The sequence below is a fragment of the Eremomyces bilateralis genome (assembly GCF_010015585.1).
Source record: "Eremomyces bilateralis CBS 781.70 unplaced genomic scaffold P152scaffold_1, whole genome shotgun sequence".
In the NCBI taxonomy this organism is placed as follows: domain Eukaryota; kingdom Fungi; phylum Ascomycota; class Dothideomycetes; order Eremomycetales; family Eremomycetaceae; genus Eremomyces; species Eremomyces bilateralis.
Window position 1 is genome coordinate 282,679 of NW_022985067.1, and position 25,481 is coordinate 308,159.

Consider the following 25,481-nt stretch of genomic DNA (forward strand, 5'->3'; position numbering starts at 1 on the left):
AGGAGAAGGAGCAGAGAAGGAGAAGGAGCAGAGAAGGAGAAGGAGCAGAGAAGGAGAAGGAGCAGAGAAGGAGAAGGAGCAGAGAAGGAGAAGGAACACGATGCATCAAACCGTGGCGAGGATCACAGGCAGCATTGGTCTTCGCAAGCTAGCTTCAATCCGGAGGATCTGTGACCTCAGCACCGCTCTAGGGAATGGGCAGGTTCATTCAGGGCGGGCGAAACTTGCAATTCATGCCGCTGTGGGAGTCTAGTAGGAGAGGAGTGGGATCCCCCCGCGCGTCGTCGCTGAGATGATACTGGTGGACGGCGGGAAAAGGCGTGTCTCCTGGACAAAGGAGTTTGTGTCTCCTGGACAGCGGAGCTAATATCTCTGGATTTAAGATGAAGCTAGATATTCGAAACCAAACCCTCGAGTCTTGCATTGGAACGACACCCATCACTGGCTTCAGAGCACTCCCAAAGTTCGTTGACAACACCTTTTCAAAACTGCCTTTGTTGGCACCACCCGCCTTTGCAAATTACCTTTCGACAGACAGCATCACCCATCGGTGCATTTGGATGAGGTTGAAATGAGGTTTGACAGGGATTGGCCTTGGCTCAGGGGTTGTCCCCATGTTTTCCTTGCAGCCTCAGGCGCCAACACTTGAACATCACCAGCAATCCCCAGCCTTCCTGGAGCACTACGCTCTACACGATCAATTACTGGAGCTAGATATGAGAATATGAATGATTAGGCCATTGAAAATCTCGGTCACTCCAGCGGAAAATTGAAAAATAAGCATTAGTGCGTCGATTCCGGTGAGTGACAGGGCCACATATTTGTACGAATCGGATCGACGGGCTTGTTGTGCTGCGCTGACCGCCTTCGAGACCGGCAGACCGAACATTCTCCTAACATTACCCCGACTACAGCCTGAGTGCTCCCTGATAGGGTAGCTATGTCCAGCTTATGCCTAGAATTCATGCATGAGAACAAGAACACCAACTTTGTGGAATGTGGCCTTACTCCCGGATTTATCATGATCGCGAATTCATCGCGATTCTTGCCTTGTTTGGATGCCTGTGACTGTTTGAGGCCTGGGTAGATGTCTGGCACTAGTGAGCATTGCCGCTCAATATCATTGAGAGAATCGGCATTAAGCGATTCCCCGTCTCATCCGCAAAGCTGCAAACAGACCAGGCATTCTAGATCACCTTTTGGCCCCCATTTAACCGGCTTACAGCTGACAGCTGCAATACCTTCCATGTTACTCCGTACAGAGCTTCGATACCTATCATTCGTCCGCCCTCACACCATGATATCTACGATGTTTCATTTGGCAATTCCAGCAAACAAGGATGGGAAGGTCCTTCGAACAACTCGGACCAGGGAGCAGACTAGTGGGGAACATCTCGAATTCCCCATACATATGGCAAATCCACATCTGCAGGATCCAATTTATTTAAATGGTCAGCATGTCCCCTTCTGCAGGTCGCATTTTTCGCCACCTTTTCACCTGGTTCATCTGAGTCCACAATGGTGAAAGTACAGCCTTTGCTGGTTTGGTGCGCCCTAGCGATCGGTTCTTCTGCCGAGATCCAATCGGTATCGACCCCTCCAGAGGCTGTGGAATCCGAAGCTCAGAAGGTGCTACAACAGGATGGAGCCGCGCCTTGTGCTCATGCTGTACGTTCATGGAACTCCATATCATGCTTCGATTATTGCTAACATCAAATTAAGTGTTCAAGCTTGACCCTTGACCTTCCTCAAAAGGTCTTTTTGGGCCATGACGGAGGCTTTGCTATGTGGGATGCGAAGCAACATGAACTCGTACCCGCATGTCGGGTCGTACCAACCTCGGCCGAAGACATCGTCGCAATCATCGAGGCTGCGAAGAGCAATCAATGTCACTTTGCCATCAAGAGTGGTGGGCACAGCCGCATGGCCGGTGCAAGTAATGCGGAGGGTGGCATCACTATTGATTTAGAAAAGCTGACCAGCATCGAGCTTGCTAAAGATCAGAAGAGCGTGACCATTGGCGCGGGAGCTCGATGGGGTGAGATATATACGACTCTTGAAAAAGAATCGCTCACTGTCATCGGAGGACGGGTGGCAGATGTTGGAATTGGCGGCCTGGTTCTTGGAGGTGAGAAATTGTCAAATCATCACCTGAATGGTTTCTAATCAGCTTCAGGTGGGATATCGTTCTTCTCCGGCGTCCATGGCCTGGCTTGCGACAATGTCATCTCTTATGAGATCGTGCTTCCGACAGGCAAGATTGTCAAAGTTAGCGAAAACGAAAATTCCGACCTGTTTTGGGCGCTTCGAGGCGGCGGATCGTCAAACTTCGGCGTTGTGACATCTTTTGTCCTAGAGACCAAGGAGCTACTAAATCCGAATGGCTTATGGTACTCAAACCGCATGCACACTCCTGACAAGCTACCCGACCTCACCGCCGCTCGTCATCAGTGGATGGAAGGCCTTGGGGAGGATCAAAGGGTTGGAGGCTACGACGTGTACGCCTACAGTGGCATGCACGGCATGAGCCTCATGGCTTCGCAGCACATTCATCTTGATCACGCTGATCCGACAACGTCTCCGCCGCTATTCAACGCCTATGATCCGATCGAAGCTTTGCAAGAGGTTGATATCACGCGAGTGATGCCAATGTCCAACATCACAAAGGAGGTTTCCGACATGAGCCCTTACAACATGCGCTACTCGTACTCCACTTTCACGCGGAAGCCAGACATGGCGCTCGACGAAAAGATCATGGGTTATTTGGACGAGGTGGCCGAGGAAATCAAGCATATCCCTGGGGTCGTGGCCACGTTTATCATGCAGGCGCTTTCCAAGGATGCTCTATCGCACACAAAAAGGCGCGGAGGCAACAGTTTGGGGCTTCGGGAATCAGATGGCCCGCTTGCAATCAACAGCATTTCTTGGATGTGGGCCAGCGCCGAATTCGACGAGCTCATGCAATCACAGGTGCAGTCATTCGTCAGGAAGAGCGAGCAAGCGGCCAAAGACGCCGGCCTCTGGCATCCTTTCAAGTACATCAACTACGCCGAGAAGTGGCAAGAGGCCGATGTCCTAGCAGGGTTTGGCGAGACGAATCTCAAGAAGCTGCGGGGGATTCAGAGGAAGTACGACCCGGAGGGTGTGTTTACGAAAGGTGGACTCTGTGGAGGCTATTTCATGTTCAATGAGAAATTGGGCAGGCAGGAAGTCAGGGATGAGTTGTAGATGTGATATATGGCGAGCAATTACGGTTCATCAATGGGGCCTCTTGAGTAGAGGTGGATGGATGGATGGATTGGTTAGCATTATGACTGGAAACCTTAGAGATCAGGGGACGCAATTTGGATATGAGAAAATGACGGAGCCAATTGGGCATTGATGAAAGTACTGGAAAGATCTTATGGTTGGACTGACGGTGTCGATCAATTTCATGGACATAGCTGTTTGTGGGCATTGATGCTCCCTGCTCAAAACGCAGTCTAATACAAGCCCCGGTCCTCTTTCACACAATGTGCAGCTTCTCGACAGAAGAATCATAGCTCCTCCGTCCCCCTTAGTCCTGCATCAGACGCCCTCTTCCAGTCCAGCCCTTCCGACTGCGCTGTCTTTTGATCCTTCGAATTCGCTGCTCTAATGACATCGTCTTGTGGCTTGGATAGTGCAGACCGTCCATCAATATATAATGCGAGGCAACTATATTCGAAGCTACGAAGGCAGAGATCCAGAGTCTCCTTCATCACACAGGTTCCGATTGGGTATCTTCTCCACTGGTGAGGCCAACCAAACGATTTCTGCTAGCGGATCGAGTTCTGGAAGGACGGGATCCTAGTGGATATCGCTCTTGACCATTAAGAACCACTTAGTCGTTCGGGTAGTAGCACGGGTCCATGTCTAGTCGATGCATACCGGTCGACCTAATATCTCTTCGCAGGCAACTCTGCCGCATATGGAGAATTATACGTGGTTATAGGAAGTTCGGCCGTCTGTGCATGAAATCTAGGCTGCGCCTTCTTTTGCATATCCGTGCCAGCAGGGATCGTTGGTTGCATCTTCTTTGCTCGTCGTGCACTGAGACGTCCAAAGACGAACGCAGAGAGGACGATAGTGGCGAGGAATATTACCCCAAGGCCCACACCTACTCCGATACCGACTTTCTGTTCCGTTGTGAGGCCGCCTTTCGTTTGGGCTAGCTGGTTGGCTCCAGTGGTAGCGGTAGACAGGCTCATAGAATTTTCGTCAATACCGGTTCGGGTAGTGTGGTGTGTACTGGTTGAGACTGCGGAGGTGGTCAGGTTAGTGCCTGGTTAAATTTGCAGTGCGGTTCGAGCTGACGAAGTTGCAGTAGAGTAGGGACAGGAGGAAGGGCCGGGGTTATATTTTCTCACTTCTTGTTAATCTGGATGGGATAATTGGTATCCCACTCCCTACGAGGTTCGTTGGCACATTTGTCGGCAATCCGGAAAGCAGCTCGGAGATGAGTCCGGCTCCAAGGTCGGTTGGGGCAGGATTCGACAGCGTTCCTGTACTCAATATACCTCCAACAAGGGCGAGCACGGAGGACTCGAGGCTTGATATATCCGCCTCTATGGCCCTAGGATGCCATTAGCCAAAGCTGGATTTCATATTGATCGTTAGGCCATACCCAAGAGTCGGTGTTGCAGCCAGGGCCATACTGACAATGTATATTTGCTCCGCTCTGAAGTGACGAAGGGGCAAAAGCACACTTTGCCAAGCTGGGATTGTGGGACAGTTATAAGTACATACATAGCTCGTGGCTTCACGAAATATCGTCCGAATCCGGAGTCTGGATTCAATGTGGCGTTCATCACGATGCAGCACTATGCATGAAAATATTGACGCCACATGGCATCTATTGGTCGTCCTGATACGTAAGGCTGTGGATTTTGCTCAGATCTGTCAATCGTCACACGCTGTTCACAATTATTGGCCTAGACTGCTTTAAAACGCCAAAATAGGGTCTTGAGTCAGCGAACAAGTACATAGACGTAGCTGAGAGATGTTGGAACAGATGCTGTTGGGCTCATGTGCAGTTCTTGATCATTCGGCATCGCAGCACCAATGGCTTGCGCCCAAGGGTGCCATTTCGTAGGGGAGACCCGTACGGAATAATCCCCGTGCATAGTAGACTTGAACCAGCAGTACGGAACGAAAGACTTTGAGGAAGCACAGGACGTTGGGGGACCCATTAGCCAGTGCTTAAAAAAACCGTTACTTCACTGATCATATTCAGTGGTGAAGTAGGCCTCACAAGTCAGTACTTGATGACAATAGAATGGGTGGATCAGAAGCCAGGTGGCTGGAGGGTTAGGATCACCTCGTTCTACGACGACCACGGTCAGATGTAGTCATCGAATCTGACCTGGAGCCTCGTTGAAGCGACTCGGCGTTGTCGCCAACTGACGTCCACGACAGGCATACTAATGCCCTAGTGATGCTCCCCCATCGAAATTGAGGCCAAAATCCGCCTTATTATGTAGTAAAGTTAATGCCGAAAAGAAAATTGATGAGCAAAATGCGAACAAGGGCGCAATGCTTACTGATGTGGGCGTGGCCGCGTGGACACCACTAGACACGATGGGAAAAAGATGAAGCTCCCAAGGAGCCCCTTGTCCCATGGTTCATAGGATCAGATCGGCTCAGGGTAATCGGAGAAGGGGCTTGGAGCGATCCACAGAAGGAAAAGAAGATATATGCCTTCGATAAAAAACGCAAAAATATAATGCCTCAACACGGAGTTGAACCGTGGACCTCCGCATGTCTAGTCGTACTAGTGCTGTTATGATTGTTAGAGGGTGATTTGATTGGCTAATGAGTTGTGTGACATACCGACGCTCTAGCCAACTGAGCTATTAAGGCTGCTAGTTGATATGAGGGAATTCAACTTCTGAATATTTAATCCTATTTTAAAACTCAATTCTAGCGTCGTACATGATCAGGACTCACGGCATTATTTTCAGGTTCTATCCACCCTCCCAGTTCATATCCGGTACGGTAATGGTGCCTTCAATTCTTCCTTCTTAGTCTTGTGTGCTTGGCAGTGTATGGAGCATGTTAAGCTGGCTGTTGACCCGCAATTTCATTGGTCAATTCCATAATATCCGTCCTTGACTAGAACCTTCACTAGAGCTATAGCCGTTCAATACCAACAGCTACCTATTCGCACGCTATGTTAATTATGCCGATATTAAGAGGCACGTTACAGTATTGTCTTTCTGGAAGTCCGATATGTTGTCGTTTCCGTTGATTGTTGAATTCCCTTTCATCCGCAAATCGATCACCAGAACTCGATGGCGACTTCTGGGCATCCTATCGTATTCCTTTCCTTTTGACTCGCACGATACGAACTCCGGGAGTCGTTTCATGATTAACCGGTCCTATTCAGGAGCACCAGTGCTCTCGAATCTCAATGTTAGGTCCTATTTCGGAGCTTTCAGCTCCTGCAAGTGGAGTTCGATGCCGTAGATGCGGAGAACCTTGCCTAGGTACCTTAAGTTCTAAATGATTGACATAAATTGACAGATAAAGAGGGGTGAGGCCAGCCGAAATCTCAAATCATAACGTCCCAAGTCCAGCAAGTTTCGCATTTCCAAGTCACCATTTCCTTCATATCCACAAGTTTTGAGAGTAGCATATCAATGTCTTCTTCCGCTGCACCTCTCACCCCCGGCGTCGCCTTCATCACCGGCGGCGCTCGCGGCCTCGGCCACGCCACCGCCCTCGCCTTCGCCCAACACGGCGCCCGCGCCATCGTCCTCGCCGACATCCACGACGACGCCACTATGACCGCCGCCGCACAAGCCGTCACCTCCCTCGGCGCGGCCTGCCTCCCCCTCCGCTGCGACGTCAGCCAAGAAAGCGAGGTGGCGGCCGCGATCGCCACGACGGTCGCAACGTATGGACGCATCGACTACGCGGCGAACTTCGCGGCGATAATGGGGCCTGTCGATGGGATTGGAGGGTTGAAGTTGGAGCATTGGGAGCGGGTCATGCGGGTGAATTCGACGGGGCTGATGCTGTGCGTGAAGCATGAGTTGGCGCAACTGATGAAGCAGGTGGAGGCGGAACAAGTGGAGGGGAAGGTGCCCGGGCGGCAGGTGGGGAGTATTGTGAATTGCGGGTCGATTAATTCAATTCTTGGGGGGGCGAGGGCGGGGACGTATACGGTGGCGAAGCATGCGGTGTTAGGGATCACGAGGGTCGCGGCGGGAGAGGGGCGGAAACATGGGATCCGGGTCAATGCGATTGGGCCCGGGGTGGTGCATACGCAGTTCAGTGAGACGGCGATCATTGGGGGGGAGCAAGTAGCGGGACCGACGAACCAGGGATTAACTAAGTTGCTCGAGAAGCAGGGGAGGGAGATTTTACCGGAGGAGATTGGGGAAGCGACGGTGCTTTTGTCGAGCAGTGCAATGAGTGCGGTGAATGGGCATTTGTTGCCGTTGGATGCGGGCTTGACATCGCAAGCGGCTTGAGGGGTATGGATTGCAATACCCGTTATATATCCAAGTTTCCTCGTAGCCCATCGAGTCTATCAAACAATGTACATCTGGAACGGCGAGTCGTTTCGTGCATCCCTTCATTCAATCCCATGGAATAGTGCGAAAGCTCCATATCAATGCGCCTCTAACACCGTAAAGGAGAGGATAGAAACGGATATCATGAAAGCATACTGTGCTAGACAAGAAGAACCCTCTGATCAAGATTGTCGATGCCCTGAAGAGAGAAAGACAGAAGAAGCGCTCCAATACTCGAGTAGGTCGACTGTGAAGGAGACTTATAGGATACTCATCATCCCTTTAAATCCGGCTGACTTGGCACTCGCACTGGTTGTTTTGTCCTTGTCCTTGTCCTTGTCCTTACCCTTCTTGCCCACATTTTGCGCACCGCCTAGTTGCAAGTCAGAGTCGATCCTAATGGCGCTAGAAAGCGAATCACTCACCTCTGCCGTATATCCTCGCCTTACTGCCCGTCGTCACCTTCGGCTTCTCCCCTCCATCGCCTCCACTCTTCTTACTCCCACCGCTCTCAACGCTGATCGCGCTATTGCCGCTCGCCAAAACTCCCGACTCGTTCTCCCGACCCATCCCACCTCTCTCCCGTATCGGCGAACCCATCCCGCCTGAAAACATAAATGCTCCTTCTCCAGGATACATCGGGATATGCGATCGATCGGGACTGGCCATACTTCCTCGGTACTCCGAACCAGGCCGAACCCTTTCTTTTCCAAGGCCCTCCAACCTGCTCGACCGAATTGAATCCACGCCATCATTGCCCAACCGGGTTCTCCCCTCCTCGTACGCCGCATCGGGCGTGTTGAACGCATGATGCCTGCTCCCCCTTGGCGCAGCCGGCGCATATGTGCGGTTCGGCATCGCACGTGTCGATGAGGTGCTATACGCCGTACCCACGCCGCTTACCACCCGGCTCACCCCCTGGCCACCCCCATGCATAGGCGGCAGCGCGGCCGTCATGTTTGCCATGACCGGTGAATAATGCCCAGGGCTCACCGACGGCTCCTCCGCGTCGCCAAAATGGAACTCCGCGAACGCGGGGCTCTTCCCGAGACCGACGGGAGAATACCCAGCCTCAAGCTCTTGGTTCCGCAGTTCCAGATCCACGCACCGGTCGTGCAGCTTCCGGTACGCTTTCTGCAACTGCGCCATGTTCGCCTGCTTCGCCGCCAGCGCGCTTTCCACGATCTGTTGCACCGCGCCTTGCCCCGCGCCGTGCGCGTTGACGTGCAGGCTCGCGTTCTGCGTTTCGGCGAGCCGCATTTCGAGGTCCGCGACAGCCCGTTCGGCGGCGTTGCGGATCTGCTCGATTTCGCGGTCGCGGGCGAGGGCGCGGCGGGCGGCGGATTCGAGCTCGCCGCGGAGGAAGTCACGCTCGGAGCGCATGCGCTCGAAGTCGAGCTCACGGTCTTCATAGGAGGAGACGCGCTCGCGGAGCTTCTCGAGCTCTTGCTCGAGAGTGTGGAGTTGGTCGACTTCGGATTGCAGGGCGCGGACAGACTCGTTGGCGAGCGTGCTGCGCGCCTCGGATTCTTCGAGGCGGTTCCGGAGATGGTCGCACTCGCCCTGGGCTTGTTGGCAAGTGACGCGGAGGTCCTCAAGGGCGGCGGCATCGCGGCGGTCTTCGTCGCGTTTGGCACGCACGAGGCGGACTTTGCCTTCAACTTCTTTATCCCAGGCACGGGATCCTTCGCGACGGAGGGCGACTTCTTTGCGGAGTTGCTCGTAGCGCTCTTCTTGGCGTTTGAGGCGGGATTGCAGCGTGCGGTTGGTCGATAATAACTTCTGGGTATCGGCAGCGGCGGATTCTTGAGTTAGGTCGCGGCGTTTGGCGGCACCGAGGAACGTGGCGGTTTCGGATTTGAGGTATTGTTGAAAGTGAAGCTCGTTCCGGAGGCGAAGGTTTTCGAGTTGTAGAGAGGCGATGGGGTCGGTGGATGAGGGCGGAATTTGGGTGCTGCAGGAGAAGAGTGGTGGAGGAAGGGGTTCGGTTGCGGATGCGGGTTCGCCGGGTGTGGTGGTACCGGAGCGTGGAGCACGGCGGCCGCGTTTCCGCATGGTTTCGGCGCTCGGTTTCTTCTGGATAGGAACGCTGCCGTGGGGTGGAATAGTTGGTGAATCAAGGAGAGGATGTCGTGGACGCATTTCTGTCGAAGGAGAGGCATTCTCTGAGTTGCGATGGGAATCGGGTAGAGAGGATCCGCTGGCCGAATGAGACAGTTTTCGATCCGGTGGAGCGGTTAGGGTGGTGCTGCGGGTGTTCCGGCGAGATTCGGTCCATGAGTCGCCCGCGAATGTGGTTGAATCATCATCGTACGGCGGCTCTTGAAAGTCTGCTGGTCGAGGAGCGTTCCTGGGTAGTTCAGGTAAAGGGGATGCAGGAGGCGGTTTCAGATGGTGTAGAATCGGCCCGGAGTTGTATAGGTCTAGGCACTGAGTCACCAGCTCCGCTGGGTCAGATTTGATAAACCGAGTGTCTGACAATTCATCTTCAGGGACGGATGAATAGAACGCCTTGTGCAGAATATGGGACCGACGGTAGGTTTCCGTTCTCGACGCAACAATGCTTTGGCGGAAGTCGATCTCCTGCGCGCCAGGGAAGTTGATATTCTTGAAGTAACGACGAGGTTTGCGGAGGTAGGACGTGAAGTTTAGCGGGAAAAGTCCATATAGGAAGGTGAAGAAGTAATCCACCTTGGGGATGATTGTCTCGTCGTTGTCATATGCCAGCGTTAATTTCTCCCATGATGGATCAGCCACGAATTCGAATTGCTCATGGATAGGCGACTCATGCATGCCTAAATCATGGTCATCCTGACTTCGGCTCCGTATTTGTTCGGGATTGAGGTCCCAGCAGACGATTCTGTTGAAGATAAGGAAGAGACGTGGGAGGTAGGAAACGAGAGAGCTCGTGATGTGAGGGATGAACATGATGAGCACAGTTAGTGCTAGGTCGACGATCGTACCCGATGTGTCAACCAGCAAACATGTGAGTAGGTGATCGACGAGGGACGTCTCAAGGACCAGATACAGATGGGGAGGTTGGACATGTACGAAGGCACTGAGCAGACCAAGTGCTTGCGCACGATGCTCGTTCTTGATGAACAAGTCGTCAACGGCTAGGAGTAGTTCCTGCAAACTTGTTAGTATCGAGTCCGGTAGACTCCAAGGGACGACAAACCTTCGGCCTCTTCCTCCCGAATGCAAGCAAGACCTTCTCCAACTCATGCGCCTTAAGTTCGTCCCCGGGGTTCTGCATCTCCATGGAATTTCTGCTTTGCACATTTGACCGCGCCATGTACGCATCTAACAGCCACGCCGTGAAATCACGACTTAATCTAGCGTGTTGTCCATCTTCATCCGAGTCTTCGTCGTACACCAACACACTCAGCATGAACTCCCGCGCGTTGTCAATCGTTGTGCGCTTGTGTCCGATTGAGCCGATGGTGGGGCGGATGACCTTGTTCCACCACTCGTAGAGTTGAGAATCGGACGGGGTATAGGCGGGGCGAAGAGTGCGGATAAGCGAGATAAAGGCCGCATGTTTGTCAGGGTTCGGTTGGACGTATTTCTGGAAAACGGTGTGTAACTCCTCCGCCAGCCGCTGGGAGTCGGCCGGCTCGATAGAGTCATTTGCGTCAAGAAAGGCGTTGATAGTCTCTTGGAGTTCGTCGGGAAGTGGGGGGAAGATCGAAGGGGACGAGAAACAGGCGTCCAAGGTACGGACAACATCTTTTAAGGTTCTAACCAAGTCTGTTAGCTGAGGTTGTACCGGTGTTGCGACAATAGTTGGCTTGCGCATTTCAAACCATTGTTTGCGATTTGACGTACCCAAAAGCCATGATAGGAAATAACCTGTCGAAACGACCCAGGCCATGCCCATGCGAATACTGACAATCCTATAGCGATTTCCCAGTCGTCCTCGAATGCGCGAGTTGGGGAGGAAGGGAGAAAAATGCCCAGGAATTGGGTATTAGTGGTTCAATGGGACGATATTCGGTCTATGTCCATCAGGCAGATAGAACCAAACCACAGGTGAGTCTTAACAAAGGATTGTAAAGTCCAGGTTCTGACCGAGGGAGATGCGAAGGCAGGTACCATCGATGTTTGGGATAGTTGTTATGTTAGTACGGAATAGAACGAGCGGAAGCATATCGATGCATCGTACATGATCTGATCCGTTTGGGTGGGAGCGTGGGATGCGATTTTGGGAGACGTTGCTTGGCCATGGAGGGTCCAAGACTCGCAGAATCCCAGTCCCTGGCTCACACAGTAGATCAGTCTATGAAACGAACAATTCCTGGAAGAGGGGCAAATCCGTCTTAGATCCGATCATCCTCCCTTATCAGCTCCAGGAGTGGCTAACTCGCTAGGGTGTAGGCCGTAGGGACGAGTGGACGAGAAATGAATCCCGTTGGATGCCTGCCCTTGCGCACTTGGTTCCTCTGCGGCAGGGTGTCATGGACGATGGATTTTCATCACTGCCCAATCTCATCCTGTCAAAGGCTCTTGAATGCCAGCCACGGTCTCATAATCAGCATAGTACAGAGTACATAACGCCATTGTCAGCCTGGCTGTCGTTGATCTTGGAACTACCGTAAGATTGGCCCTCTTCCTTCGGGGCATCTATCACCACTCGAAAGTTATAGTTATCAGAAAATGCTTTGAAGTATAGTACGGGAAACGCGCATCAAACAGATATCGATCCAGTGAGGCGCTACTGCAAGGACAAGAACGTTCCGCATACGTATCCCCATCGTGCATCTATAGCACTGCTTCCGCCTTCGGTCTTTTGTCGATATCAATCGCATCTGATGTTGAGCATCCAGACGAGATAAAGGAGCACTATATTGCCCCTCCGTTCAAAGTTCCAAGAAATGACTGATCAGTCGGTGGCTTGCAGTTTTTCGTCAACTCACAGCCGGCATATGACGCTTATCTGTGGCGGCTTTCTTTTTGGCCGGTGGAGATTATCTCCTTACGCTTCCCTATTTGCATCCCCCTTGTTACCCAGCCCTACCGCCGCCTCCGGCCCAAGATCGACCTGGGCGCTCTATCATTTGGGACTTCTGTCCCTCTCCTGGGTCCAGATTGCCATTGAAGTATTGGAGATATCGGGAAAAATTGAAAGAAGCAAGGCAGGAATATCGACGATGTTCGAAAACATATTCACCAAAAGACCTGTGGGGGAAGAGAATTACCTGTCATACCTCTTATTACATCGCATCATTGATCACATCATCCAGGCTCAGGTGGCTCGTCATTCGTTCGGTTCAACCCATGAGGCTTGAGAGGCGCAACGGTTCAGCATCCAAGTCCAGCGACCTGCTTTATCACAAAGAAGGTGGTGATGAAGTATGAACAAGACGAAATAATAAGCTCTGGTCCGTCCTATTGGCTTCCCTAATCCTGTTGACCAGACTGCGACCTCTCCATAGGAATCATTTCCTGGAGATGTCGCCCAATTCGCTTCATACCACATGTGACATGCGCTCCCCATCATCCATGATATGATGCGCACGAATCTCGTTGTGCAACGCCCAACGGTCATGGCCCGGCGCGGGCATACAGTACCCCCCCGCCCACGGCCCACGGCCCACCAGCCACCCTTCATCGCTTCCCCTGACTAGTCCCCTTCCATCGTGTGACTAGCGTGGAGTTCGAGCGGATCGGTCGCCCCATTAATGTGCTCCACTAGTAAGCCGATCTGATAGCGAGGGATTCCTTCTGCAGAAGTGCAGGTCGGGTGTCTAGTGCTCGACCCATCATGGCCCCCACGAGGTTTTGTGATAGATTCGCGAAGGAAATTCACGGATTTGGAGATACACAACCTGATTGATATGGACGGACGGACTCGCTTGGAAAATCTAATAGTTAGAAACTATTGAATTGATAATTATTCGGAATATCGGTTCTTCGTATGAACGATCAGTGTGATCAATGGGAATCCTATCAATTTTCATTGATCATACTATTAATGCTGACGCGACATGACTATCCAGATAACAGAATCCTGGTTTTCTTCAATTTCCCACGCTCCTCGGGAGGCAGGAGTACCCATCTGAACGGGGTTTCCCATCTGTCGTCATGTCGGGAGCACCGCTCTAATGGTATTCGGTTTTATCTATTAGGATTGCGCCGTCTCTTTTGCATGAGAACTTGCACTTTGCATGGCCTTCGTCCCTGGTTCGCGCAGACCTGTTCATGAAACCCAACGCGGAGGATGCTACTCCAGTTGGCAGTTGGCAGTCTCGAAACCGGGGAATGCGGCATATTTGGTCGCTGACGAGGTTCACCGTTTAACATTCCCGGGGACGCTCCAGTTCAATCGTGGAGTCTCATGGCAAATTCCCAGGTTTTGCTAACCATCCTGGCTATTTCTTCAGCATCGGTACCATGGCCTCGGACTCGATCCATGTGTCGACGGCATAATGCATTGTTCCTCTCATTTGAAGTTCTAGTGTACTCCCGTCAGCACGAGTGACCTACCTAGATGGGGATGAAATCTTCGGTTAGAACACTATCTGTACATTAGTAGGTACGTACAGTAGTACCAGGTCCTCAACCATGTGGGCTGTGTCCCGGTCGTTGCATGTGCGGACCTGATCAGGAACAGCATGTACGTGGAGAGTTAAGGTGATGGTTAGAAAATGGAAATGGATCTGATTCTAGGGTTACAACGAGAGGGGTTCCTAACTAAGGGTGGAACACGCGGCGACAAGGATCGTTCGCTTTGAGAAGGTGGATATAAAACGGAATCGCCAATTCGATTGAAACGTTCCATCTAGAGCTCTTCGCTTGAAACCTAACGTAGCACCGCCAGCACGTGAAGATGCATCACAGCAGCTGGTGTTCCGGCATCCTATATCCTACCCGAGGAAGCGCAAGACCGCTTGGTCGGATGCGACCGATCAATTCAGTATCTTAACTTGAAACACGCGGACAACCGGATTTTCGGTTGGATTCCGGTTGAATTGATTGATTCATGATTTGAGGCATCCTGTTGATAAGGATGGGGATGCGTTTGGTGGTTGGAGAGGGACACTCGAAAAACACCCCAAAGCTCACTCATGCCGTAACTGGTACATACTATTGACCCTGATTTATTTCTGCAACCCTCTCAAATATACCCATCGTATGCTCCCAAATCGTCGCTCCGACATTTTTCTCACGGTACTCCTGTAGCAACTTCTGTTTGCCCGTTGGTTCATCGTTCCAATTGACGAGATACGCCCCGCTGCCCGCGACCACATTGGCACCTAACATAGGCGCATGCAGGCCTTTAGGAGCAGGAACACCAGATGCCAGCGGAGAGTTCTCGGAAGGCTTTGCGGGTGGGTAGACGCCACTGGTAGCAATATACAGCTGCCTCGCACCCGTCTCCTCATTACTGACAGCAAGGTTCGACAGCGACAACAGCGGAGAGAGAACATTCATAGCCACACGAGCCCAAGCAGGTAGTTCTCTCGCGAGGCCGGTAGTAACAACCGTCGCCGGCCACGAGTGTGCGAACGTCGTCGCAGGCTGGCGCTTCGAGAATTCCTCGGTCATGAGACTGTTCATCGTCGTAGTATGTGTCGCGCACCTCGCTGCAGAGAATGTGTTCTTGAGCTCCAAGTCTTTGAAATTGAGCTTGCCTTCAAATCCTGCGTTGAATACACTTAGTGTCCGCGAGAAATGAGGCGGCTGAGTAGCGGCGGATTGGAGGAGGGGGAGGAGGTTCGAGATGAAGCGCATTCGGGAGTAGTAACTGAGCGTGAACTTGCGGTCGATGCCTTCGTGGGATTCTAGTTGGAGTCAGTAAAGAGGGATTCGCGAAGCCTTTCGTATCCTAACCATCGCGACCTCGTAATGACATGTTCCCCTGGCTCTGTACTATGAGATTGATGTGCGACTCCTTCTTGGTAATCTCTGCGCATACTCGGTCGACCTCCCCGAGCTCCGACACGTCTGCTTTTAGAAACTCGATTTTCCCATCCTTGTTGAGGTCCTTGCATTCGTTGATGATGCGCTCTGCGGCCGATTCGCTGCGGCCTACGATATAGACTCGTGGGGAGAGAGCATTCTCGATGAAGGCTTTAGCTGTGTATTCCCCAATGCCCGACGTGGCACCAACTAGTATACGTTAGTTCAATAGAATGGTATTGTTAACATGCGAGGTAATATGAACTACCTTTTCGTGATAGTACTGACCGAAAAGAGCTACCAAACCAGGACCCAACTGACGAAGCTGGGCATTGGAAGCGTGAACAAGGTCGAGTGCCACCATCTTGTGCTTTTCAGAGAGGAGCTGCTCCGTAGCTTGGATTGCGGGCTGTCTTGTTTTGCAGTGGGTTTCTGGTTGTATGACACAGCGTGAAATAATTCGACATTCTTCGGTTGAAAGAGTAGGAGCTCATTATTTTTTATGCTTACCTTCGCCGAATTGGTCGAGTCGATGTCGCGTCTGTGTCTGCCTAGGAACCAGGATATTTGCCATCTTTAATTCTCTATTGGCTCGGCCCGCCGCCCGCACGTCCGTGCCCGCACGTCCCGCGTGCGGGGCGCGGGCGGTGCGGCTTGCGGGCTAATACCATCCAAGCCCAAGATATGTATGTACTTTGAGTATAATTAGTTAAGCATGATACACTAGGACAACTCTTGAACGAAGACCAATAACCAGATGTTATGGAGAGCTATAGCAGTGATCAAAAGCGTCATAACGGAAATACTAAGAGACCAAAAGGGATTACCCGTCGGCGTATTTGGTATTCTATGGTTTTCTGACGCGTCGGGACTCAGGTCTTGAGACGGGGACAGCAGACGAGGTCTCGTGACTGCGCGACGATCATCATTCCTAGCCCTCCCTCGATTTGATTTCTCATTCTTCGATATGCGCCTGGCTGTGAGGAACATATAGCAAGAACAATAGAATGTGGTTTATAGGTTGCAGAACCCTTAGTTTGGCTGTGCGCCAACCTAGTCCTATCTTTTTGGTCGAGTGATTAGAGTAGGTAAGCTGGTGCGTTCTGAGTTCTGACCAAGCTTCTTACACTGACGTCCATTCATCGTTCCAATCCACAACCACGACCTTGTAGAAGTATTGATACGTAACTGATTGATCTATCTAGGAGTATGGGAGGCCTCGGAGGAATAGGAGGTAACCACACATGATACTAGCCGTATTGGGATGTCACCTGACTCCCAACCTCTAGAGGATGGTTGATATCCAACAGACCTTTGTCCTGCTAATCTTCAACCAATGCACCAAGCCATCACCTGTCGAGTTATAGTTAATTATGCCAGGCGCACTCCCAATAGCCCAAGCACCCAAAGCAAGACCAGGGTGACTCGCGCCTCGTCCGATCTATTTAGGTTCTATTAACACAATCTTCAATAACCACCAGAAGTGATGCTTACGTTCACGGCAGTTAAGTCGCGCGGCTCTCCATTCTTCATATGGCTTGCTTAGATCTTATGAAATTGCTAACTTGGCAGTGAGATATCCAGCTACTCCCGTTCCCAAAGCGGTAGATGCTCTATGAAAGAGAATGACACTCTCAAACCAACAACCAAAGAACAATCAGTCACGACTTACAGGGACCCATGTTGTGCGATTCAGGAATCTTGAATTGGTACCAAGCACCGTGCAAAGCGTCGCACTTGCGTGCCATTATGGACTGGGGCATATGCTAAGTACCAAGCTTTGGGAGCCTTAGGCCAGCTTGACCATAGTTCCAACTAACGCCAGCGCAAAAGAGACGGCAACGAAGTTAAGCTCCCCATAAAATTTCAGGGTTATGGAAATCTCCCTAACCATATTCAAGGACCTCCGCTTCTCATCCCTCTTTGCGGAGATGCTCATCAGGAAAATGAGGGCGGGGTTCGGCTGAGATGCAGATCCCCCGAGGCCAGTGGTAATTATACGGTACTTCAGATACCCACTTTACCCCAGATCTCCACCTTTACCCAGGATCTCCACCTTACCCCAGATATCCTCCATTTGCCCGGATATTCTCTGTATTTCAGATATTCTTCATACCTCAGATCCTCTGTAGCACGGATATCACACTTCCCAAGCTTTTCAGATCACTCTCAGTCTATCCAGTCATGGCCTCAGACAAGAAGATGTTGGACAGGCCGCCTAGTGAGGACCCTTTGCAGTGCGAGACGATTGAAGACATTGGGGCGATCGAAGATGAAGCCACGGTCAAAAGAATCAACAGGAAGATTGACCGTAGAATCTGCATTGTCCTGGGCGTCCTGTACACGATTGCTGTCATAGATCGTGTTAATCTTCCAGTAGGCCATCTCTGTGTCCAGTGTTGCCTATAGATACAATTTGCTAACTTGATTATAGAATGCGTTCGTCGACCTAATCTCATTCAGTGATTTTTCCAAGATTGGATAGGGGACTGCCTGCTGATGCATAAATTCGAATAGTTACGTGGCTGGTATGGGTAGGGACCTCAAGTTAGCCGAAGGAAACGCATACGTGAGTCAGTCCCAAGTCTAATTTGGATTTCGATGATCTAACTTCCAACCAGTCGCTTTTGATCCTTTGCTTTTTCCCGTTCTACATCGCCTTCCAGCCAGTGATGACCCCAATTTCTCGGAAGCTCCGTCCTCGTCGATTCTTATCTGGCATTGTTATATCTTGGGGCCTTGTAATGGCTGGCCATGGCCTTGTGCACGACTGGCGTGCCATGCTCGCCCTTCGCTGCTTGCTTGGAATTTTCGAAGCTGGGTTCTTTTCTACCAGTGTTTACCTCATTAGTACCTGGTACATTCGGAGTAAGCATTGCCTACTCCTTTCTATTGCAAACAAGTATAACTGATTGTATCCTAGGCGAAGTGGCAACACGAAATGCCGCCTTTTACTTGGTGGGCGTTTTCTTTGCCGGATTTGGAGGTGTTCTTGCGTACGGAGTAAGTTTGCTCATATAGCCGTCTCCCAATCTTTGAACCTACTAATTCCGTAATCCAGCTCTCGAGGATGGATGGCGTGGGAGGCTATGCTGGTTGGAGATGTAAGTGAACCTAGAGTATCTTCAGTGGAATGTCCTGACCTAAACTTATCAAATCCAGGGATTTTCATAATCGAGGGGATCATCACCATCGTCGGGGGATGCCTAGCATATATCCTTATCGTTGATTTCCCTGAACAGGCAGCTCACTCGTGGAAATTCCTCACCGAGGAAGAGGCCAGAATTATCATAGAACGAGTTGAGCGTGACCGCGGCGACACAATCATACCGCCCTTCGAATTGTGGCCGTACCTTGCAAATGCCCTGGATTGGAAAATATGGTTCTTTGCTGCAAACTTTGGCCTCACATCAACCGTTACATATGCGACGGCGTACTTTATGCCGATCATTCTCCGTGAAGATATGGGATTCAGCGAAGTCGCAACACAGTGTCTCTCGACCCCGGTAAGTCATCAGCGTCGCCAAACAATTTGAACTTAACCTTCATGAAATTCGTGGAATTCTATCAATATTTAGCTAACTCGTTTCCGCGCTTCTTCAGGCAGTCGCCGTTGCAGCAATTCTCGGCCAGTTCGAAGCTTACCTCTCCGATCGTTTCCGTCTGCGAAGCCCGTTCATGATCTTTAACGCAGCTCTGATAATAATTGGTATTATTCTCCTTGGCTTCGTGGAAGTCACGGGGGTGCGATTCTTTGGATGTTTCCTGATCGTGGGAGGTGCAAATGCCAATATTCCTCTGACTCTGACATACCAAGCCAACAATATTGTGGGCCAATGGAAACGAGCATTCTGCTCTGCAACCCTTATCGGTGCTGGTGCCGTCGGTGGAATCATTGGGTCTTTGACCTTCCGCAGTCAGGATGCTCCAGCTTATCGTCCAGGTCTTTATACTTGCCTAACTGCTGGAGCGCTGGTGATCCTCTCCGTTTTAATTACAACGGCATACTTTGCCGTCTCCAATAAGAGGCAACGACAAGGGAAATTGATAATTGAGAAAATGGATGGTTTCAGGTATACTCACTAAATGAGACGATATTGGATGGTGGAGAGTCTAGACTGGTGTGAAGCGAATAGGTTATAAATGTAAGGCTAGACTTGGTGATAGAAAAAAACCTTGGTGTTGGAAAACGAGTATATTCATGTTTCCGTGAAGCTGATGTGCCACCAAAACGGGATTCCAGATTGAACGGCTAGTAACTCATTATCCCCTTGATTGCTGCAGTGCTCAAAGACCGGTGACCAACCCCCGGGTGTCTTACCAGGGGTTCTAACCCCATGGCCGACCACTTTCTGCTTCGACCGCCGTTCGTTGTGTATTAACTAACTTAACTTAGTTAACGTAATCCACCAGCGAGTCGCCCATACCACCGACTCGCCCATCCCATTTCACACCAAAAATGGCAAAATCAGACATACAATATCCCAACCCAGACATGATGAAATTATTTAGAAATCAATAGGTAGAATCTAGTAAGCATTTTATGCATTCTATATAGATTTCGGAGAGATATATAACGTCCTTGAAGAGATATTTAAGTCCCAATTATCTCCTCATACAAAAATCTAGCCATATTATACGATCTCTACTAATAATGGGTATAACTGGCCTGACTTAATATATATCTTTAAGTACATGATAAAGACCTTGAGAACATACTTTTTGAATCATCCTACTCCGTTGTTGTTAAGATATTGTATGTATGATTTTGCCATTTTTGGTGTGAAATGGGATGGGCGACTCGCAGGTGGATTAACTTAACTACGTTAAGTTAGTTAGTTGTACCTTGCGCATCCAGACCGTGTCAGTGGAAACTGGGTTTTGATGAGAAGTTGAGCACTGTAGCGACGGCCATCAAGGGGATAAGGTTTAAGCGCAGTGATCGTCCCGCCGCATGTTACGATTTCATTCGTCAGAAGCATAGCTTACCCTACTAATTTGAACTAACCAGATTTGGTTGCGTACGAAGAGGTGCACCACAGTCATTTACTGCTACAGCTATAATTATTGTAACAGCATTGGGTCTGTTTAGGAACCGATGGCGATCTTGCGTTTTGCTGCTGAGCAGGTCGGACTTCAGACCGATTTGGACAGACCTAAATTCGGTCTCAGCTCGACATAGCTCTCTGACTAATACTAATACCTCTCGGAGCGCTCGGACAGTCTCGGTGAGTTTTAACACCGAGGCGAACCTATGAGTAAAGCAACCACTTTTTCTAGGAGTTTTAGACCCGATTCGAACGGCGAACCTAGGGGCGACCAATTTCCTCACCAGACGAATTTATAACGAGCGGAAAGGGCCAGATGAAATCACCAAATAATGACGTCATGGAAGTTAGTCAACCTTGGTCGACGTCCCTTTCGGTCTTATATATTGTGTTTGACGTTCCCCTTTACTTCACTCACGACCTCAAATACCAATACGAGCATTGATACTATCGCAACGACTATCAGCAAGTCCAAGCGTGTAACCCCTCCAATTTTCCGACAATGGTAAAATTTATCACCGTTTTCGGTGCTACTGGCATCCAAGGAGGCTCAGTTATCAAAGCGATTCTGGGCGATGCAACTCTTGCGAAAGAGTACTCCATTCGAGGCGTGACTCGCGACACGTCCAAACCCAAGGCTCAAGCACTGGCTCAGAAAGGTGTTGAATTGGTGACGGTATAGACGAAGTTCCGAGGCTTGGAGACTCTCTGGCTGACTGCAACTGAAGGCGAACATGGACTCCAAGGACTCGATCGTCTCTGCGATCGAGGGTTCTGATATCATCTTCCTTGTGACCAACTACTGGGAGACTGGTGATCCTGAAGTTGAGAAAGCTCAAGGTAAAACCGTCGCTGATGCGTCCAAAGCGGCCGGAGTCAAGCATATCATCTTCTCCTCTTTGCTCAATGTGACGAAAATTTCCGGCGGCCGGCTCCCACACGTGAAACACTTCGATGGGAAGGCGGAAATCGAAGAATACATCCGTTCCTCAGGGATCCCGGCAACTTTTGTTCTGCCAGGTTACTATATGTCCAACTACCTGCAGATGCTTCAGAAGGGAGATGACGGCTCCTACAGCCTTGCGTATCCAGTCAGCAAGGAGGCAAAGTTCCCCCTTTTCGATGCGGCCGAGGACATGGGTGAATATTACTATAAACGTTTCCGCAGGGCTGAAGCACTGACACGTCGTAGGCAAATTTGTGAAGCCCGCTCTGAAGAAGCCAGAAAAATTCAATGGCAAACGGATTCTGGCAGCGACCGACTACTATCCTGTCGCGCGCATTCTCGCTGAGTTTGAGGAGGTGACTGGGAAAAAGATCAACTTCAATCAAATTAGCGCGGATCAGTACAAGAGCTTCCTACCAGACTACATGGCGCAAGAGATGCTGGAGAACCACTTGCTGATCGAGGAGCCAGGATATTACAATGGCACGTCCTTGCAGGAGAGTCTGGATGCCTTGGAGGACAAACCAACGACTTGGAAGGAGTTTGTGAAGAAAAGTGGTTTTCGATAGGGTAGAGACTTGCAATCCCATTGTTTAATGATCTGACAGACTACTGTTTACGCATAAATGCTTGCTGTGTCTAGCTGTAGTATCCCACGGTCGGCAATAATAGATATAATAATAATAATAATTCAATTCAACGTGCTATCCGGTTCCCGTTAGGGTCTATGAACACGGTCATTTGACTATTTAGTATGTCGCGGGTAAATTTGTATAACTAGTTTCTTAATAAGACACGTTTCGATCCAACGTGGTGACACTCCGAGCAAACACAAACCACGTGACCCAACACACACTGAAGTCAGGTGACCTCCGTGTGACATCATCAATGTCATAGCTTTTGACTGATTTGCGTGTTCTTACCCAAGAAGCCGTTACGTGAGGACTGGGTTCGGCTCTTGAAAGAAGTGCATCTGTCAATAGTTCAATCTTCTTTTCCAATTCGGAACTGTTTGGAGTTTTATGTTTGGGAGGCCCTCCCATAACGTATTCCCTAGAGCCACTTTGACAGGTCTGACATGACTGACGAGCAACGGATACACACATCTATCTCTACTACCAACGCATGCGCGCATCCACTCCTGATTCCTTTGGATGGCTAATCTCCCAATTCTGGTATCATTGTTTCCTGGGTGACTATCAGGCGAGCTGTTGAGAGCCATGGAATCTCCTGTAGGTGGGCTGGCCTGGAATCAGGTCCAGCTGTATCCAAATGAAAACTCGAATGGAAGTCGCTGTTTAGTCGTCATCGCAGCAATTTTGTCATAAGATCAGCACGTTGGTCAATGATAATTGTAATCGATTGTTGAAGAATTGGGAGAGTGGTGAAAGTCGCTGGATGGTTCGTGAGGATGTAGCGTTTTGTACGGAATATAGACAGTGAGTTCGGGTTTCAAGTGAAAAAGTAAAGAAATGCGTGGTGGTTATGTCGCGGGATGCGTGGTGCGGGAATACTGTCGCAAGATGCCTGTTGGTTTCTACTGCCTCCTAACATTCCTTTCCCTACCCTCTACCCCTAGGCTAGGCCTAATCAGGACGCCTCAGCCTTCTCCTATGTATTTAAGTTATCTTTATCTAGCTTACTAGCTAGATCTCCTTTTCTAGACTATGGGAGTAATCAATAATTCAAAATCAATTTGCGTTATGACTAGTTATAGTAACTGAGCTTAAACAGCCACCGTGCTTAATCATCACCCCCGCGAAATGCGACAAATACGGTGTCTATCCCACCCGGAACCAGCCATACACGGGGGTCACGTGTAGGAAACTGGCAAACGGCGTAAAACAGAGATATCCTGTAAAACTGATCTCTGAGAGTAGTTAGGTCCTTCCCTGAAGATTCACTTTCACCGCAAATCATTTCGCAATGGACTCACCATTTGCTGTTCTCAAGTTTCTTATCCTTAAAACTCCGTTTATCCTGAGAACGGTGCTGTACCATGCCCTCTCTCTGTCCCCAACTTCGTCCAAATGGGATCTCCGCACCACGCTTATAGTCAATATCGTCCGTGATATGCTAACCAACTCCCCTCCGTCCACAATATCCAAGCAGCAAAAGGACACGTTACGGGATCCCGGAATCAAAGGCAAGATGTGGGTGAGTAAAGTTACAATGCCAGCTCCGTCGGAAGACGCAGTACGGGATTTGCTGTTCGAAACAATCGACGCGCTCAAGCAGGAAAATGAGGAATACTCCAGGCCGGCTCTCGTACCAGTCGAGGCAGAGTGGACAGGTTATCGGGCAGGTGTCGCAGACAATGCACCCGAGCTATCAATTTCCGAGGCGGAGAAGTACGAGAACTTAATGAAGGAGGTTACAAGTGATGTAACTTTGCTATATTTCCACGGCGGAGCATACTACCTGATGGACCCTTGCACTCAGAGATCAGCAACTTCAAAATACAGCAATCTCACCGGAGGTCGTGTGTTGTCGGTACGCTATCGCCTAGCACCACAGAACCCCTTCCCGGCCGCTCTACTCGACGCTCTCGTCTCCTATCTATCCCTCCTCTATCCACCAGCAGGTGCGCTTCACAAGCCAGTTCCTGCATCGCACATTGTCATTACTGGGGATTCCGCAGGCGGAAACCTCTCCCTTGTCCTTCTGCAAGCCCTGCTCCAAATCCATCGCGCCGCGCCCGCCGGGAATGTCCCCACGGTCGTATTCCACGGCAAAGTGGTCGAGCTGCCCCTCCCCGCCGGAGTCGCACTGAGTCCCCCCTCCCTCGATCTCACGCGCTGTATGCCATCGACGGAGAACAATGCACAGTACAACTACCTCCCACCGCCTTCAATTTCCCCGACCAAATCGCCTCCCTGCACAATTTGGCCAACCGACCCACCCCGCGCCGACCTCTTCTGCGAAGGCAGCGCGCTCTGTCATCCCCTCGTTTCTCCTCTCGCCGCAAAATCTTGGGAAGGTTCGCCGCCGATCTTCGTCGTCTGCGGCGAGGAAATGCTCACGGATGAGTGCAAAGCATTCGTACAGAAGGCCGCGAAGCAGAGGGTCAGGGCTGTCTGGGAGCAGTACGAGGCGATGCCACACTGCTTCTCACTACTTCTTGAGGGGAACGCAGGGGGTGCAATGAGTTTCGATAGTTGGTCAGATTTTGTAAAGAGGGCGGTGCAGAGTCCGGAGGAGATTGTGACGAGAGGAGAGTTTATCACTGCGAAGAACTTGGTTAGACGGCCAGTGGAAGTCTACAAACTGATGGATATGAGCGATGAAGATATCTTGGTGCGGATGAGAAACGCGAGGCAGAAGATGATTGAGTGCGCTGCCACGGCTTGTTAAAGTAGCCCCCCTGCGCATTGGTGAGATCATGTTAACACTTCTCTTATAGAGCTTGATAATATCGTTTATCGTTAGGCACATCGGCCGGATCAACTTCTGTGAAAAACCTGGGAAAGGAAACTAAGACTAGTTGTTATGATTGTTATCAGTGCATGCATCAAGGATTGATGCTACTGTAGTTAAGGCTTCAGGTTAGTGCCCGAGACACCCACAGTCATCTGTGCTTCCCTACGACCTGCGTAATAACATAGCCTATAACATCAATCTTCCTTCATTTTCAAACAGTTCTTGCGAAACCATAACAAATCCGGTGTCTGATCATAGACGAAAAATCTATAATCCGCCTTCGTCAGCTTTCTTATATTAATCATCATTGCCGCGAGATCTTTCCTGATCTAGAGATGCCTTTTGGTGGTCTTAGTATCCTCCTCTGTGACGATTTTCTTTCAGCTTCTGCCAGTCCTCGTAGTTGCGCTTTACAACCAAAAGAATCTTAAGTTGGATAAGATGCAGGGGCAAAATACACACTACGGATTCAATCTAACCCTCAAGCTTGACGAAGCCCTTCGGTAGCAGGGTAACGATGTCGAGTCTATTCGGTTCGTCAGGCTCTTGATCACGGCCGGATAAGCTCTGCAACACGTGGTGATTGGACACTCCTTAGTACACGAACCCAGGCTACTCTTCCGCATG

The 25,481-nt window shown here is 50.5% G+C and overlaps 9 protein-coding genes and 1 non-coding gene across 10 annotated transcripts; 6 read left to right on the forward strand and 4 right to left on the reverse strand.

The window, feature by feature from the left end:
- Positions 1–1,518: 1,518 nt before the first annotated feature.
- On the forward strand, positions 1,519–3,228 carry P152DRAFT_469394 (FAD-binding domain-containing protein; the record flags this gene model as incomplete). Its single annotated transcript, XM_033680897.1, has 3 exons — positions 1,519–1,668; positions 1,723–2,128; positions 2,177–3,228. 3 exons carry the CDS (start codon positions 1,519–1,521, stop codon positions 3,226–3,228), a joined length of 1,608 nt encoding a protein of 535 aa, XP_033538508.1.
- Positions 3,229–3,728: 500 nt separating this feature from the next.
- P152DRAFT_3107 (uncharacterized protein) lies at positions 3,729–4,732 on the reverse strand. The gene is made up of 3 exons (XM_033675153.1): positions 4,646–4,732; positions 4,389–4,594; positions 3,729–4,279 (listed from the first exon to the last, which is right to left on the reverse strand). The coding sequence occupies exons 1-3, from the start codon at positions 4,672–4,674 to the stop codon at positions 3,918–3,920; spliced, it is 597 nt and encodes a 198-aa protein (XP_033538509.1). The 5' UTR covers positions 4,675–4,732; the 3' UTR covers positions 3,729–3,917.
- A 1,012-nt stretch (positions 4,733–5,744) lies between these two features.
- Positions 5,745–5,880, reverse strand: P152DRAFT_t8. Its single transcript has one exon. It is a non-coding gene; the product is annotated as a tRNA-Asp (tRNA).
- Positions 5,881–6,573: 693 nt separating this feature from the next.
- Positions 6,574–7,726, forward strand: P152DRAFT_3126 (NAD(P)-binding protein). Its single transcript, XM_033675165.1, has one exon. It carries the CDS (start codon positions 6,660–6,662, stop codon positions 7,494–7,496), a length of 837 nt encoding a protein of 278 aa, XP_033538510.1. The 5' UTR covers positions 6,574–6,659; the 3' UTR covers positions 7,497–7,726.
- P152DRAFT_3085 (uncharacterized protein) lies at positions 7,726–11,665 on the reverse strand. The gene is made up of 3 exons (XM_033675140.1): positions 11,367–11,665; positions 10,717–11,278; positions 7,726–10,667 (listed from the first exon to the last, which is right to left on the reverse strand). Exons 1-3 carry the CDS (start codon positions 11,375–11,377, stop codon positions 7,956–7,958), a joined length of 3,285 nt encoding a protein of 1,094 aa, XP_033538511.1. The 5' UTR covers positions 11,378–11,665; the 3' UTR covers positions 7,726–7,955.
- A 521-nt stretch (positions 11,666–12,186) lies between these two features.
- Positions 12,187–12,950, forward strand: P152DRAFT_453489 (uncharacterized protein). The gene has a single exon (XM_033678380.1). The coding sequence runs from the start codon at positions 12,413–12,415 to the stop codon at positions 12,824–12,826; it is 414 nt and encodes a 137-aa protein (XP_033538512.1). The 5' UTR covers positions 12,187–12,412; the 3' UTR covers positions 12,827–12,950.
- A 1,253-nt stretch (positions 12,951–14,203) lies between these two features.
- On the reverse strand, positions 14,204–15,868 carry P152DRAFT_426249 (uncharacterized protein). The gene is made up of 3 exons (XM_033677260.1): positions 15,729–15,868; positions 15,372–15,650; positions 14,204–15,322 (listed from the first exon to the last, which is right to left on the reverse strand). The coding sequence occupies exons 1-3, from the start codon at positions 15,802–15,804 to the stop codon at positions 14,625–14,627; spliced, it is 1,053 nt and encodes a 350-aa protein (XP_033538513.1). The 5' UTR covers positions 15,805–15,868; the 3' UTR covers positions 14,204–14,624.
- A 1,756-nt stretch (positions 15,869–17,624) lies between these two features.
- P152DRAFT_463239 (retrograde regulation protein 2) lies at positions 17,625–19,526 on the forward strand (the record flags this gene model as incomplete). Its single annotated transcript, XM_033680487.1, has 7 exons — positions 17,625–17,816; positions 17,989–18,009; positions 18,062–18,308; positions 18,364–18,443; positions 18,502–18,544; positions 18,603–18,946; positions 19,044–19,526. The coding sequence occupies 7 exons, from the start codon at positions 17,625–17,627 to the stop codon at positions 19,524–19,526; spliced, it is 1,410 nt and encodes a 469-aa protein (XP_033538514.1).
- A 1,385-nt stretch (positions 19,527–20,911) lies between these two features.
- On the forward strand, positions 20,912–22,051 carry P152DRAFT_504353 (NmrA-like family domain-containing protein). The gene is made up of 3 exons (XM_033682364.1): positions 20,912–21,164; positions 21,217–21,628; positions 21,681–22,051. The coding sequence occupies exons 1-3, from the start codon at positions 20,991–20,993 to the stop codon at positions 22,001–22,003; spliced, it is 909 nt and encodes a 302-aa protein (XP_033538515.1). The 5' UTR covers positions 20,912–20,990; the 3' UTR covers positions 22,004–22,051.
- Positions 22,052–23,320: 1,269 nt separating this feature from the next.
- On the forward strand, positions 23,321–25,038 carry P152DRAFT_453495 (lipase/esterase). The gene has a single exon (XM_033678381.1). It carries the CDS (start codon positions 23,361–23,363, stop codon positions 24,786–24,788), a length of 1,428 nt encoding a protein of 475 aa, XP_033538516.1. The 5' UTR covers positions 23,321–23,360; the 3' UTR covers positions 24,789–25,038.
- The last annotated feature ends 443 nt before the right edge of the window (positions 25,039–25,481 follow it).